The 15417-nt window shown below is 42.9% G+C and overlaps 2 protein-coding genes across 2 annotated transcripts in view; one reads left to right on the top strand and one right to left on the bottom strand.

Moving 5' to 3' along the window:
* Positions 1–6: 6 nt before the first annotated feature.
* Positions 7–14853, bottom strand: TMEM169 (transmembrane protein 169). The gene is made up of 3 exons (XM_005415780.2): positions 14739–14853; positions 4013–4451; positions 7–2527 (listed from the first exon to the last, which is right to left on the bottom strand). Exons 2-3 carry the CDS (start codon positions 4314–4316, stop codon positions 1905–1907), a joined length of 927 nt encoding a protein of 308 aa, XP_005415837.1. The 5' UTR covers positions 4317–4451; positions 14739–14853; the 3' UTR covers positions 7–1904.
* Positions 14854–15018: 165 nt separating this feature from the next.
* The window catches only part of PECR (peroxisomal trans-2-enoyl-CoA reductase), a 17325-nt gene continuing 16926 nt past the window's right edge, over positions 15019–15417 (top strand). Inside the window, exon 1 of the mRNA XM_014306431.2 lies at positions 15019–15400. Coding sequence (XP_014161906.1) covers positions 15019–15400 — 382 coding nt within the window. The remainder of the gene's footprint in view (positions 15401–15417) is intronic.

The raw sequence follows: 15417 nt of genomic DNA, 5'->3' as shown, positions 1-15417 counted from the left end.
GGGGCCAAGACTGCTCTTGATATTTGGCTTGTGCATTATTTACTGTTGAGCCTTCAACCAGTGCTGAGAGGCTCCTTTGACCTCCCAGGGACCAAGGATGCAGCAGGAACTACTTATTTCTCAGTGTCAGGACTACAGGATCAGATGGACTAGTTTACACATCACCAGTTCCCAGATGCTCTAACCAGGACGGTCAGTGTAGTCTTGAGCTCAACCTTAAAATGCAACACAAAGCATTAGTATCTGTGAAATCCAGCTTCTGAATGGTTTCTTTTTACCATCCTAAAAGTAGAGCAGCAGTTCCCTCCCCCCGATAGGGAGACTGGGGAAGTGAGACACATACAGAGACAGGAGTGACTGTGCAGCAGACAGACTGCATGTCACACTTACCTACCTACATGCAAGCAAATGGTGGGCTCCTCTGGCTTGGGCCTCACAGACTTTCCAGCAGCACCAGCAGTGGAGCACTGAGAAAATTAACTATGTTTCAGATATGTTACTCAGTCCCCATTAGAATCTGCTACACTTCTGTTTTATTTTGCTCATCGCCTTCTTAGGCCAAAACCCCAATAGATGATCGAGGATAAAAAACTTTTCTGGTAGTAATTTTTTTAAGAGACAATTAAAATTTCTCCAGCCTATGGTGGCCACCTCAGCCTGGTCAGGAAGCCTACTATGATGCCATGAAAAATCCAAAAAGGAGGGAAACCCATTACAAAAATGAGACATGAGGGGAGGAGGATGTATGATCCATTGCCCTTCCACATAATTAAACAGGAAGAGGGATGAGGTGAGGAAGGCGACACAGATTTCCAGAGGCACGGATAGACACGAACTTCTGGACTCCCCCATTCTGAAAGGGGAGGTCCAACAGCTCTTCCATAAGAGCAACTTGAAAACCAGAATAACTTGTTTCAGAGCCCTTTGCATCCTAAGTGCCTTCAACTCCACCTCCCTAAATCCAGGTGCTGCAAGTTCACACCTGCATTGCAGTGAGATATAAATGGATTGCCCCCTCCTTAGGGGTGGGCACCTTCTTAGAGCAGGTGTTTCCTCCCTATAATATAACTGTTTGCACTGCACACTGTGTATGAGTCCCGTAGATCGTTCCTCCCTAGCAGTGCACATACCAAGAGATCCACTGCAGATGTGTTCCAAGCACCTATCTGAGCACCTGCAGCCACTTGAGGGTTCTTGGTGACAGCCCCATCAGGTCCCCACACACCACATTACAAAGCAAGCTCTGCTCTTCCATTGTGTGATGGGGCTGTTTCAGGTCAGTGTAGAACTCACTTGCCTTCGTTAGCAGCTATGCAGTCCTCTCCCACTATTCCAGTGGTCTGTGATGCTGGACTCTGACAGTGTCTAAACAGTCAGCCTGCCTAAGTTAGCTGCTCTTGTTGGAAGGACTGGGAAAGGACCCTTTCTAAGAAAACTGCAGGAACATCACACATTTTGCAATTTAGCCTTCACCTCTGAATGGGTTCCTATCTCTTGAACTTCATCCCCTGAGCAGAGACTTCTTTTCACTCTGTCATAGGTCAGTATTATTTCCTATTGCTGAAAAATAAAGTCTACCTTGACAGAAGTGGAGTTTTCATAATATGTCTCTGCTACTCCACAAACAGCCAGAGCCCTGCAGACCTAGATTTTCTTGCAACTCCCAGAAGCTGTAATTAGCTACAACACATGACAAATCCTTGGAAAGCCATGCACCTCCCCACCCAGAGCATGTGAAGCTAGCATTCTTGCATTCTGTGACATTTAAAGAGGACTCTCAGCCCAATGTTTTATTCATTAAGTTTGTGTTTAAATATATACGTATTTTTTTAAAAAAACTCAGTGTGTTATTTTCTAGGTGAGAACACTGGTGTATGACCAAAATAGTCATCCAGGACAAAGGCTCAGACTGCTGAGGTCTCAACCCCCTGTGCAGAGCTCTTGCCAGAGAGACTACCTGAGATATTGTCAGAATCAAGCAGCTCGACAATGCTGTATGGAGAACAATCTTCCAAGCCCAGCTTGCTGCAGAGCCAGCCACAGAATCCTTTCTCCATATCCCTGACAGCGTGCCACCAGTACCCAAAGGACCATGCTACCTGGGCTACAGCTGAATACAGGCCTAGGGAGAAAGAAACAACCATAATTATAATTGGGTAGGAGATAATCAAAAAGGGACAAAAGGTGATTTTGTGCCAGAAGGTCCTCTCTTCATTGTACACCAAGAAGATGTTGTACCATGTAATGGTTCCATAGTAGAATGAAACCACGAAGGACACTACAAAAATGATGGGGAGGCAGATGATGGTCCAGAGGACAATGTGAGGTCCTCTGTCTAATCCAACATCACATTTCTTCTTCTTCTCAGGTACATCTTCTTTAGGAGGTTCCTTTGACTTAGCCAGTTCCTGCAGCTCTTTATCTGTTAGGGTGACGTGGATGTCCACCATCTGACCCTTCTTCTTTCCCCTGGTGATTGTTCCAGTCAAGGTGACATAGCGGCTGTCTAAAGGCATGTTCCAGACACCTACAACACAGATAAACTCATCTACATCAGATTTATTCTCTGTACAAAGTATTTTGTGTAAATCTTCAAAGACCCCAAAGACAATTAGATAGTGCATATGGAGTTACATTTAAAATCAGATTAAAAAATATGGAAGACAAGAAGCAAAGCAGTGTGAAGAAAATTACCACAGAAGAAAATGGAAGAAGAGATAATGAGGAAAAAGACAAGAATTCCAAATGATAGAAATCACAAGGGAGAAAACTCCAGTATCTCCACTAGGGAAAATATGTGAAGGGAAAGTGCTGCAAGAGTATAGGAGAATGAGAGAGAATGAGACAGAGTAACTCAATTGAAAATGGTATACATATTTTCTCTGTTTACTTCATGGATTTATTCCCGAACAGCATAGACACTTGGGATTAATTAGATAAATATCACTGAGACTCTTGTTTTGGAATAAGCACATCCACACATGGAATTATACCTGAATAGCTAATATTTCACTTAATATTTGCATTGTAGCTCAATCCAAATTAATTTTTGAAGTTTAGAAAAACTTTACAAACTGTCATAAAATTATATTTGCATTTTAAGAGATCAGTAGAGGCACCAAACTGGACAGTGCTGGTATATGTGTTAAAGTTACAAAAGGACTGCTTTAGCTTTCAAGTGACATTGGTATAGGATGGGCCATGCAGTAGTACTGGCCATAAACTCCTCTTTGGGGCTACAGCATATTTCGTCCTGGTCTTAATTCTGACTAGCTTGGAAGAAGTCTTCAGAAACTCTTAAAAAGAGGCTGAGCAGCTTGAAGTGCTGCACAAAAGTAGGAAGGCAGCAGGCAAGTAATGCTAGAGTCTGGGATCATGGGGGCACCTGGTGTATCTGGTAGACCCCCTCTCAGCCTGCACTGCTGACTCACAGGAGTATTTAGCCACAGGACCTGCCTTCCACACTTCTTCCCTGCAAGGGTACCCAGGACAGATAGCAGAAGTGAAAGTGACTCTAAGATGCCCCATGATGACCTTGCCAAATAATCACCCTTCTAGAGGAAGCCATGCTGAGTGCATGCAGACAGAAGGCAACAGTAAATCCTATATAATGAGTTAAATTCCCTGTCTAAGGTAGAGCCACTAACTCCATCTGCTTCCATCCTTTCACTTAACAGGCAGTTGTTCAGGCATGGACAGCGGTTTGATCACGGCTCAGAATGACATCATTGGCTTAATGCATGCATAGCACTGCAACCAGCACATCAACCCCAACCAGCACATACATTTAAAACTAAGACTGTAGCAATAACCAAAGTTTGCAAATAACTGCAGGTGACATCCCAAATCAGCCTGGAATGCTTTCTGTTTCCGAGCATTTTCATGTATGAACTCAAGCTCTCCTTGCCTGCAGTCTTGGAGAGGGTTGGTCCCACAGTCACTTCCATTTGACCTTAGAGCATGATGGCATCAAAAAAGCTTATGTGAAGTGAGTGTTCTCAGGATTACATACCATCTGTCATAGACTGACCCAGGAACTTGGAGCCTTCCTCAGAGCTCTTCTCCCCTCCTTCTTCATCCGCCTGTTCTTCTTCCACCTTATTGTCATGCTCGGACCGATACACAATTATTGACTCGGGCCGGGACTCTTTCTTCTTCTTTTTCCTGCGGTCCATAGTGGCTTCCCCATCAAAGGTGACAGTGGTTGCCACAGCCCTTCTCATTGTGCCACAGTGAGGGCTCTGGCCTCCAGACTTGCTGTCTTTCTGCACAGTCTCCTCCATCCCACTGCTGCTCTCAGTCACCTCACCTGGCATCTTGTAGCACCTGTTTCCAATCCAACAGCACCAATCCTGCACTTAGAAGTCATTGATTAACAATGGTCCCATCAATGCTTTGTTCTGGTAAGATGTCCCACTGCTGGTATCCAAACTATGCACTCCATTCCAAGCCTAAAATGAGAGAGAAGGCTGAAAAAGTGTCTTCATCTTACCAAGTAGAAAAAATTGGCAGAATTTGCCTCAAAAGAGTTACTTCCAACTGGTTTAAATGTCATCTGAAGATCTCTATTACTGTCTTGAAAATCAATTCTCTTACATGGCTACATGTTTTGTGGTGTCTAATCTATCTGGATTCTTAGGGTCCAGTTTTCACTATAACAAACCAAAGCTACTGGAAAGAGTATTAACATTTATAAGAAGGAATTAAACCTACCCAGCTTACTGGATGAATTTAACATTCCTCTGCAATGCTGAAAGCAACAGAAGACAATTGTTTTGGCCCAAAGGCATCAGAATAAAGGATTGAAACCATAGATGAAAAAGAAGTTGACCAATTTAAGGGGCTGGCCTAGAGACAACTGCAACAGGAGCACTGTGCTTGTCCAGCATTACAACAGTTATATTGGTGCCACCCTTTCTCATTTTGAGCTTCTAATGATTTACTCCCCTCTGCAAGGATATTACAAAAATTAATCAAATTATGTTAAAATGAGTGATGATTCAAACTTAAACAATTTAGCAATATGTAGTGTTGCCATTCTTTTAAAATGCAGAATATACAGTGGATTTAAAGCAAAATTATTTTTAAGATGACTTTGCTGTAGAGGGAATTGGAAAACACAACAAATTCTTCTGATTGTGCAGAGAAAACAACACAAGTGTTCACCAATCTTTTTAGCACAACTCAATTTTTGCTCCTCATTCAAGCAAAGTTAACAGCGATATCAAGTGAAACTATCATCCATGGGAAAGCTGCCTAAGTAAAAACCACATAATTAAACATGCATCGAGGCAGGCAAATCCTGCTCCATGAATATGGAAAAAGGATTAATGGTTCTCAGATTTCATAACATTTAAGGAAAGTGACTGTGCCAAGTATTCATGAAGCATTTAGGTACAAATCTGAATACAATGAATAACATTTTAACAACACTGAAGAGCTCTGTTGAACATTTATGTGAACATTTGTATTTAAAAAAATGCAACTGACCAGTAGTTAAGCTTCTACCTAGTAACTGAGTCTTTCCTTTAACAGGAAACTAAGAAACACAAGTATCATAGTTTACAGACTACATAATGCTGGGGAAATAGTTTTGCTTGAATGGATGACAGAAAAAAGTTAAGCATTTTGAAATTTGGCAGTATGGTCCTAGTCTTCCTACAGATCTAAGATTTTGCTGGTCTGTTTTGAAATTTTGTGCAGAACTTTAGATCAACTATTTATGCCTGGTACGCTCACACTTAAACACACCACACCCACACAAAACTTGTATCACTTTAACACCTAAGACTGTGCCCATTTGGCTCTAAGGAGCTCTGAAGAATTCAACAATTCAGATTATTTTTGTGCATTAGAGAAAATAAATCTTCCCTGGTGATCAGAAGACACATTAAATGGACTTAAAACCCCATCAGGATTCAGTGTACCCCAGAAGCCAGACTACTTCTAAATTACTGGGCAGACAATACTTTTAGCTCTGTGCATGGCTAGAAAGAGTCTGTTTAGATTGCCATCACACCTGCCATAAAATATGTATGTCTAAATTAGCAGACACGGTGGAAAACAGAAATTCATGTAAGCTTTTGTTTGTTGGCTTTCTTTTGTTTTGTTTTAATGCCATTAGGGGTAAATGGAATTAATTTATGCAATGGAATAAACTCACTCTTTGTAGTTAATTCATTCAGGAAGTACAATAGACTCTAACATTTTTCTCTGAAAATAAGCTGTAAAACTTCATGTTTTGTAGCTATAAAACCTTGAAATTACGTGACTGAGCCTAATAAGCCCCTGAGACAACAGTAAGAATCTGCTTCCGAAAGTGAGGAAAACAGGCCTGGAAACAGAGAAACCAAAGGCATCACTTTTGGAATAATCTACTAAAAGTCTGGAGACACAGAAGTTGATTAGATTCCCAAAGTTCCTGGCTGTAGTTCCATGTTCAGTCCCTACTGACTTGAGAAGGGGATGACTTACAAGCAACATTTAAAAATAACACAAAGCTACAGGCAAATATTTTCAGTTGGGCTATTTTTTTCCCCTAAAGTTAATCCAGCTGTGGCCTTGCTTAAACTCACAGTGGATGATAAACTAATGTCAGTTCTCAGTGTGATGCCAAAGCCCACAGGACTATGTCAGCTTTGACTGTGAAGGGAGCAAGGTGATATCCCTCCTGAATCTCTCATAGACAGGCACTGGCAATCTGTGTCCTGTTCTTGTGCTCACCACACAGGCAGAATGCTGATTAATGACCAGAAGATGCCCATGATCCCCAGGTTATCTTGCTGTGTCTGATGTTCCCAACCCACTATAGCAGCCACTGCCTCTGTGAGTTACCACCAGGATTAGAAACACCTCCACAGCAGGGTAATCTGAGAATGGCAGTTCAGTTTTTCCTCCTGCTGATAAAAGGAGAGGGAACAGGCAACGGGGGACAAGCCCCTAAGAAGCACTGTTGCTGTGGCTGAGGCAAAGCCCTTGGGATAAGGAAGTGAAGGAGCCCGGATTATTCTTTTTAAGGCACAAGAAGGTAAAATCTGATGTCAGTCTGCCTACATCAAAACCAAAAGCATGTAGGAGATCCTTATGACCCAGCAGAGGAGGATACAGCAAGATAAAAAGCTGAAAGATGTAAAAAGGCAGATGTTAGGTAGGTGTTTTAACAAAGTGGGTAGGTGTCCCTTGGTATATCACTGGGTGATAAACTGTCGGGAAACTTCCAAATCTAGACTGGGTGTCTTGGCAGAATTTTGGTCACCCTTGACTAGAAGAGAGAAAGTCCTCTGGTTTGCATTAGGGAGCAGTCAGATTGAAGATCACAAAGATCCCTCCTGATCTTGTGTCTGTTCTCACAGTACATGTTTATTTTTCTCTCATTGGTTTCCCAATGAAGCAGCTAGAATATCCCCTGCCAGCTGGTCCAGAACTTCTGAACACAGCACTTCAAAATACCACCATCAGTCCTACATCCCACAGCAGTGCTGCTGAGTTGAACAGGTTCAAGCCTCAGTCCCATTTTTCCTGGAAATATTTTCTCTGTAGCTGCAAACAAGAAATGGGCTCTTGGAGAAATCACAGTAGTGTACAAAGAGCTTCATTTTCCTCTCTTCCTTTTCTTTACCACTTCTAAGAATAAGGCCAACCCTCAGCACTACACAGCTGTCCACAGCACCAGTTCCTTCAGCTACACACCAAAATTTTCACCCTTTAAAAGCCTTGCTATGGAGCTGAAACATTAACAATTGCTGTGCATCTCATACTAGCGATGCCCCCCACGTGGGTGCACAGGGGCAGACAGGAATCTAACTGTCCATGGGAGGGAGGGAAAAGAAATGGTCACATTTCAGAGACAGCAAGGAGCAGTTTATTAGCCAAACAATTTGTTATTAATCTCCATATGAAAACAGATGGAGAACCCTGGGGAGGCTGCTCTGCAAAAGCACTTTGTAGAGTAATTTTTAGAAGCACAGTCTTCTGTTACTATGCAGGAAAGCTACGGTTGCTTATGCTTCCTGTGACAGTAACAGTCTTTGACACACAAAACAGGAGCCTAAAAGCTTGGCCTTGCACCATTTAGGTCAAAGGAAGCTTCTTCCATTGGTTTTCAGGGTTTGATCCTGCTGCTAACAGAATAGAAATTATCTGGTTTGAATGCAGACAGGGAGGAAGAGCCTTCCTGCAAGCTAATAAAATCTTTGATCTAAAATCCCAGCTACAACACAAGTAACCTTTTTATGACTGCTCAGAGCAGACATGAGAGGAAAAAATGTAGACGGTAAGCAGCAAGGAGAATAAATTTTTATTTTTATAGTCACATAAAATGTACAACACATAAGAAGAACTGGCACGGTGTCTTCACTCACATCATGCAGGGGTTGTCTGCAGAAACAAAAAAACAACCTGTGCTTTAGAAGCACTGTGATTTATGCAGGATGGGGAAGAGATGAAGGGAAATCTACCCCAGAGACACACCTTGAGAGAGCTTCCTAGCCACAGATCTTCATTTGCTTGCTGCTTTTACTCCATAACCTCTGCATCCCCCATCCCATCTCCACTCAACCACTGCCTCTGATTTTGTGCATGTGCATGTGTGTGGTTTTGAGCATGCATGTTACCCAAAGGATCATTTCCAATCCCTAGTATTTTTAAAGGGGTTATCTGCTGTAACTGCAGGGGCAAACTGTGAAAAATAGGTGGTATTAGATGCATCCAGCTGTTCAGGACAGATCTGTCTGCCACCAACTAATTGTGTTATGATGAAATGCATTGGTCTAACGCAGAACATGCAGCCCCCAGGCCCTAGAAAAACACGTGACAAGACATATATAAGAAAGCAAATTTAATTCACACTTTATATAGGAAAAGGGCCAAATGGTAGGGCTTTGGATCTGTTTTAAATACCTAAATGACTCCACATTATCTTTCACATATGCGTCCTCGCCTGCTAAAACAGAGGATGTCGGTTTCCTCTTTATTTCATGGTGAAATAGATCAAACTAGATTGCACAGTTACTTGAAACTAGCAAATATTCAAGGCTGTGATGAATGACATATTGGACAGTGAGGCAAGAACAACTCCTCTCTATCAGTACCAGGGTCTGTGCAGCTTGTGGTGAGCTTGACAGGGGGATTTATCTCACTGAAAAGAATAAAATGTTATTTTTAGCCATACAGATTCTTCACCAAGCAGCTCCTTCTACAGGAAGGAATGTCTTAAGGAAGGAGGGAAAAACTACCCCTCCTAACAGTAGCTGATTTCAGACTGCATTAAGTATCTGTATAACAACAGCAAGAAACACAAAGGAAAACATCTGCCTCTGCCACCCCAGCAAGGTAAAAGAAAGCAAACACCAAAATTCAAAGTTCACACCCTCCCTTGGAAGCCTAATCCAGAGGCTTCCAAGCACTTTCATTTCTTGGAAAGACAAACAAGAGAAATGATCATACTCTGGGCATGATTCCAAGCAGGAGCATACTTTAAGCTGGACTGCCACAAGCAGAGGACAGCACTGAGCACCTGAGCATTGGGGATAACACAGTAAGATGACCGAAGTCACCAAAAACTTTACAGGTGTTTACTAGTGGAGCCCTCCACGCTCCATGCCTTCCCCTCAGGAGCAGAGGGTGCTGAAAGCTCAAGCTAAAAGCAAAGGGAGGCATAGGCAAGCAACATGATTTCTGGGGGCAAGCACTGACAGACCCAAGTTTGCCCAGTCCCTCCAGTTTACCACAGGCACACAGCTCCTGCCTGTTGGCAGGTGCCATTAGGGCCAGCCCTGCACCACACCATGAGCCAAACCTGCTGTGGCCAGCTCAGCTGTTGACCATCACTGCAGCTGCAGCAAGAGTGGACTTGCTTGGGTGTGGATTAAGGGCTTCCTGGCTCCTGGGGCCATGCTGGGTGCCTCAGAACCTTTGCTCTGCCTTCCATTCTTCCACAAGACACCAAGTGCTCGCTGACAGCATTCTACAGCTACAGACAAAACACCAAAAAAAAAAAGTAGTGGAGAGATACATTCCGTAGTATCACTATTGTTTCTGAATGACATTTTCCAAGGATATCTTTAAAAGTCAAGGACATTTTGCAGAGTATCTGTTTTATGAATCAGTTCTTTTTACTTTCCTTTGCTGTTCCATAACTTTTCCAAATGTCACAGAACAATAACTGCTGTGCAGATCATTTATTACTGAAGACTGGAAGACAGCATACAAGAATAGCTGAGCATTTTTATTTTATATTAAATGGAATGCCCAATCAATTTTCTTGCATACCATCTTTTAAAAAATCCCCCAACTGTACTAGTCTACCTTTTTTTGGAACAAAAGCTTGAAATGTTATCTTGCCCTCATCTTGCCACTTATTTGATCAGACTGCTAGAAGAAAGAGAAATTGTGATAAAAGACAAAGCTTCCCACTGCCTCCACATGGATGATATCTGTTTCATTATGTTTATTTCACTATGCTAAAAGATGTCAAGGAATGGCATAGGCACATTAGCCTTTAAAGAGAACCAAGGTTTTAAAAAGAGCCTGATTTGGAAATGGAAGGTTTGAAATCTTCAAAGCAAACCAAGCTTTTAGATATGAGTCTTGAATAAACTCGACCAAAATCTCAAAATTTTTAAGAAAAATTAGATTTCAACTGTAGAGGCATGCTTTCTCTGCTGCCCTGCTCTACCCCTCACTTCTGGACTTGCCAAAACAGCCCATCCTGCGCCTCGAAACAGCAGGTGCTCATTGCAATCCCTACCCCATCTCCCAGGTCACACTGTGCCATAGGAACATCTGAACAAAGTCAATCCCACTAACTTTAGTCAAACATCCTGCCTCCACAGCAGTGCCTTCAGGCTGGGAACAAGTGTAGCATCTATTTTTATTGGTATAAGGCCCAATTTGTCCTTCACTGGGTTTGGAAGATACACTAGAACTTGCTGCATACACAAACCAGAGTGCAGAGAAAACATCTTCTACACAGCATATACACACACACGTGGAAGTAAGAGGCACTGGGAGCTGCTCCAAAGCCATGAAACACCAGTGGTGGGTGTGAAGCACCTGTGCTAACACAGGACTTCTGCTACAGACCTGACTGCAGGGAATGCCAGTGAAGAGCTCCAAGACCTCCATCACACAGTCCTCTCAAGAGAGGGTTTCAATGCATACTGGGCTCTTTTCTGACCTTTACAATAACTAGAAGCAAGGAGACTGGTTAACACCTCAGGCTTTTTTTCCTTCCTTCCTACTCAGAAGATCCCTGACAGTCTCAGTCCCCTTTCCTACCCTGCTCTGTGCTGGCAAGGTCAAGCACCCCAGTCAGTGCTTTACTCTGACAAAATGAGGAGAAACCACACATTGAAATACCTGCAATTAGAGAGGAAGCAGTTGCAGCCATACAGCCTAATGGAAAATCCAGTCAATTGTAAATCCAGTCTGGAAAGCATTATCTGAAAATACCAACAACAAGCTACATACACACATCCTGTGGTTCTTCTTTAGGCAAGATATTTGGGGGCTTCAAATCAGAGCTTTCTCTGAGTAACACCTGGCTGAAGCCCAGGAGTTGCTGGAGAGCACAACTGCACAGAGAGTGAACTAGAATATTCCCCTGGGAGTGATTCAGGATTGTTTAATGCATTGCACAGTAAATACAATCTAGGATATTTAGACAGTATCTCCAGCAGCAGGAATTACTTGGCTCAGGGGAGTTGTGATTGGATACAAGTGCAGATAGAGACCTGTGATGCCAGGATATTAAAAATGCAGCACTTTGAATTGCAGACAAGTGAATGCTTCAGTATCATTAGTATGGTATTAGCAGGGTGTGTAATCGTTTAGAAAATCTTTCTACGAACCTGTTTCAAACTGTTTGATGCTGATATTCTATATCTTGCACCACTGTGAACTCTGCTTTGAGTGGGATGTCTGTCTTGGTATCTCCTTTTTGGTTTTTTTTTGGTTTTTTTTTAATCACTGGAATGAAATTGCTAGGGATAATGATAAATGATCGTAAAATCCTGATTATTTTCTAATTAGACTGAAATCCCCCAAGACATAGCTGAGAGTAAAGTGCCTTTCCAGAGAGGAAGTCCCTAAAAAGATGAATTGACCAGAAAGCCTGAACATCAGCTGGGGCTGACCAGGAGGCTGTTGTGATATGGAAACCAGAAGCCACTAAACAGAAAGGCTCTCACTTGCTGTTAAGAGATGATGAAAGGAAAAGCAGCCTCAGGAGAGAATGTACAGACAGGAGGAGAAAGTTGCAGGGATTTCCAAAGAGGAATTGCATAATTCCATGGAAAGGTCTAGAGAGGTAACGACACAAACTCACGCCAGCTTTCATTTGGTTTTGGCTCAATCCAAGTATTTCTTGTAATGGGAGAGAAGAAATTATTGTTGTTACACTTTGTGTGGTTTTTACTGTCCCAGGAGAAGAAAAATATGAGCCTGGAGTACCAATAAGAGTGGGGTCTGGGAAAGCAGAGGCTACTGGAGTGCAAGCCTGCATTTTTCGGAAGGCTAACCAGCAGAAATCCTCTATGAGAAGCTGTCTCTAACCTTAAAATCTTATTTCTGGCACTAAGATGGTTTCCATTAAATCTCCTCTGCCCTCACCTCCTTGTGCGACTGCTGATCCCAGGCATACCTCTCACAGGGTTTGGATCCTGTGGAGATTTCTCTCCTGTTTGGAGCCACTTCTTCTCTCGCATCAGGTTGGTACTTAACTACTCTTGAGACCTTTCCCCTTGCCAACGTGGATTCTGAGCTATAGGAGGGCACAGACACCCTGAAGGATAGCATGCCATAAGGAATTCTCAAGGCAGTAGATATCAGTGCCAGGATTTTTAAAGCATGGCAGCGTACTGGACTGGCAGGTGTCATCAGCTGAATAGCTGAGCCATGGGCTGGCAAAGCACAATGACAGCTTTGGACAAAAGTAGCCTTTTCTGAAAACGCAGAGTTTCCTATTCATCTCAATAAATTGAGCTACTTCATTCAAAGCCAAGACACAATCTGGGAGCTAGGAAATCTAAAAAAACCCAGGAAATCTAGTTTTTTTTCTCTTCAATATGTAAATAAAAAAGTAGATGTTCAAGAATGACATATGCTAATCCTACAACTCCAAATGAGCTGACAACTGGAAAAAACTACTGAATCCATTTTTTGTCATTTTGACTTTTGAATGGTTGATGTTTTAAGCACTACTTATACCAAGGCAAAAAAGTCAGATGGTTAACTTAAAAAAACCCAAAAATTAAGACTCCAAGGCTTTAAATGCAGATTTATTTTCTTCCAAATTCAAGCTGACATACTGAAAAAAAATTAAAAATAAGCTGACTAATCAGACACTATTTTCTAACACATAAAATTTCAGAATCTTAACATTAAGTTTATAGAGTAACATCAATATGCAAAAGCCTTACGCTTACTCAATTTACCACTGTCTGTGTGCAGTGACAGACCTACGTGTTTAATGCTATCTATCAACCAAAGAAAAGTAACATTCCTTTGTGATTTAGAAAGTACAAGCATACGAGGAGATTTAAATTGATTTTAGTTAATAAGATTTTCTTCCTTTCAGCTTAAATAATTTTGAATTTCAACAACTGGGGTCAAATCCATTCATACACAGGTACAGTTTGAGTTCTTGGTTCAAAAGCAACACACACAACAGTGAACAGAAGCCACTGCTTTGCTGAAAATGTCTGTGAGCATCGGTTATCCCAGCTCTATTTTTTGTGAATACATTTTGTACCAGAAGGGGCTACCCTCCACTGAATGCCAAGGAATGGATGCCTCCTTTTCCCTCCTCCTTCCTCTACAGTCTTGATGCCTTTCTCCTTTCTCCTCCCATCCATCACTCACAGAACCCTTACTCATGGGTTCAGCCCCTTATTTATGGCATTTCCATGGCTATGGGGAAATTCCAGAAACCAAGCAATATATCCTGATAGGGAAGAAAAATTCTTTGATAGTGCTCTCTAGGAAGAACACTGAAATCAAGGAGGTCACATGAGTAGAAAGGCCCACTGGATTTTCCTTGGAGCCATGCAACTCAGTTGGGATGGCAGGCAGGCTGGAATATGAAGATCTAATTCACTAGCACAGATGAGTGCTTCTCCCTGGGATTAATTAATGATTGCTCTGATACGGCCTGCCTAAGATATGTAGGGCAGCCAGAGACAGTTAATGGGAATCTGTGAAGTCTCAGATTGTGAAAGATAATTAAAGGGAAGAAAAAAAATTTTTGCAGTGTCACTCACAGTGCTTTACGTTTTGTCCCCAGAAAGTGGAATGATTTCAATACTTATGTATTCTGCAAACACTGACCCACCCCAAAAGGGCAATTTTGTCTAACAGTTGCCTTATTGGCCTAAGTCACCATGCAGAAAAGCACCCCTGTCTTGTCACCCTTTCATTTCAGGTGAATGAATCTGGACACCCAGTTAACTTCTCCATGCCTCCCCTCCCATCCACTTAAAAGGAGGGTATACAGCTTCCATTGAAACACACTGAACTACAGGATAAACACATCCTAAAATTGTCCCCAGTTTAAAGTATTAAACCTTAAAACATGCTTTTGGAAAAGTAAATAAATTTGTTTCACAAATGAGAATCTCAAAACTGACTCAATGATTCTCCCACTTATATGTTTAAAAAAAAAAAAAAACCAAAACCTCACTCTCTTCTCACATTAGCCAACTCTCCTAAGGCAAAAATAACAAGACAAAACTGAGACATACTTTCAAACATCTCTTCTATTGAAAAGGACAGAGGAGATGCCTGGAAAGACACTGAACATGCACACACATGCTGCTGGGCACATCAGCGCTGGTTAAAATCACCTGCAACGGACAAAGATGCTCTGTCACTTCACTGTGGGACAGAAAAGAAAATAATGCTGCCTGTCCTCTGAGCACTTAACACTGAGCTTAGTTAGGGCCATTTTAAGGGGGCCGGGAGATGGGGGATGGACACCACCACCACAAAGGCAATTGAGCCCAAAATGACTCTACTGGGGACATGCTGAACGCTGTCACCTCAGCCTTCACGGCCTCTTCCCTACAAAGTCCATGCCCGGAGAGAGGACCGCCCGCCCGCGGGTCCATGGCAGGCGCACACCAGCATCTTCTCCTGCCCGTGACAGCCTCCGGGCTTCCCCCCGGCTGCTCCCGATGCGGCTCCGCTCCCGCTGCTCCTCAGGGTGCCTGCCCGCGTCCAAGGGAAGGTGACCCGAAGCGGAATAGAAAACCACGGCGACCCCGTCCCTTGCAAGCGGATGAGCCCGCGGCTGCGGGCAGGTGGGCGCTCACTGCGGGGCTGCAGCGGCGACCCCGCGGCGCCACCGGAGGCACCGACCCCTCCCGGGAGCTGAGCGGTGTCTGCCCCGCGGGGCGGGATGAGGGCGATACCGACAGGGAA

This window comes from Geospiza fortis, unplaced genomic scaffold, assembly GCF_000277835.1.
Source record: "Geospiza fortis unplaced genomic scaffold, GeoFor_1.0 scaffold112, whole genome shotgun sequence".
Lineage (NCBI taxonomy): Eukaryota > Metazoa > Chordata > Aves > Passeriformes > Thraupidae > Geospiza > Geospiza fortis.
This window is presented reverse-complemented; position numbering and strand designations above follow the sequence as displayed.

Excerpts from the sequence above, each read along its gene's own strand:
- TMEM169 (XM_005415780.2), bottom strand. The coding sequence starts at position 4,316 with ATGCCAGGTGAGGTGACTGAGAGCAGCAGTGGGATGGAGGAGACTGTG. Across the intron at positions 2,528-4,012 it reads GGGTCAGTCTATGACAGATG|GTGTCTGGAACATGCCTTTA; the intron begins GTATGTAATCCT and ends TCTGTGTTGTAG.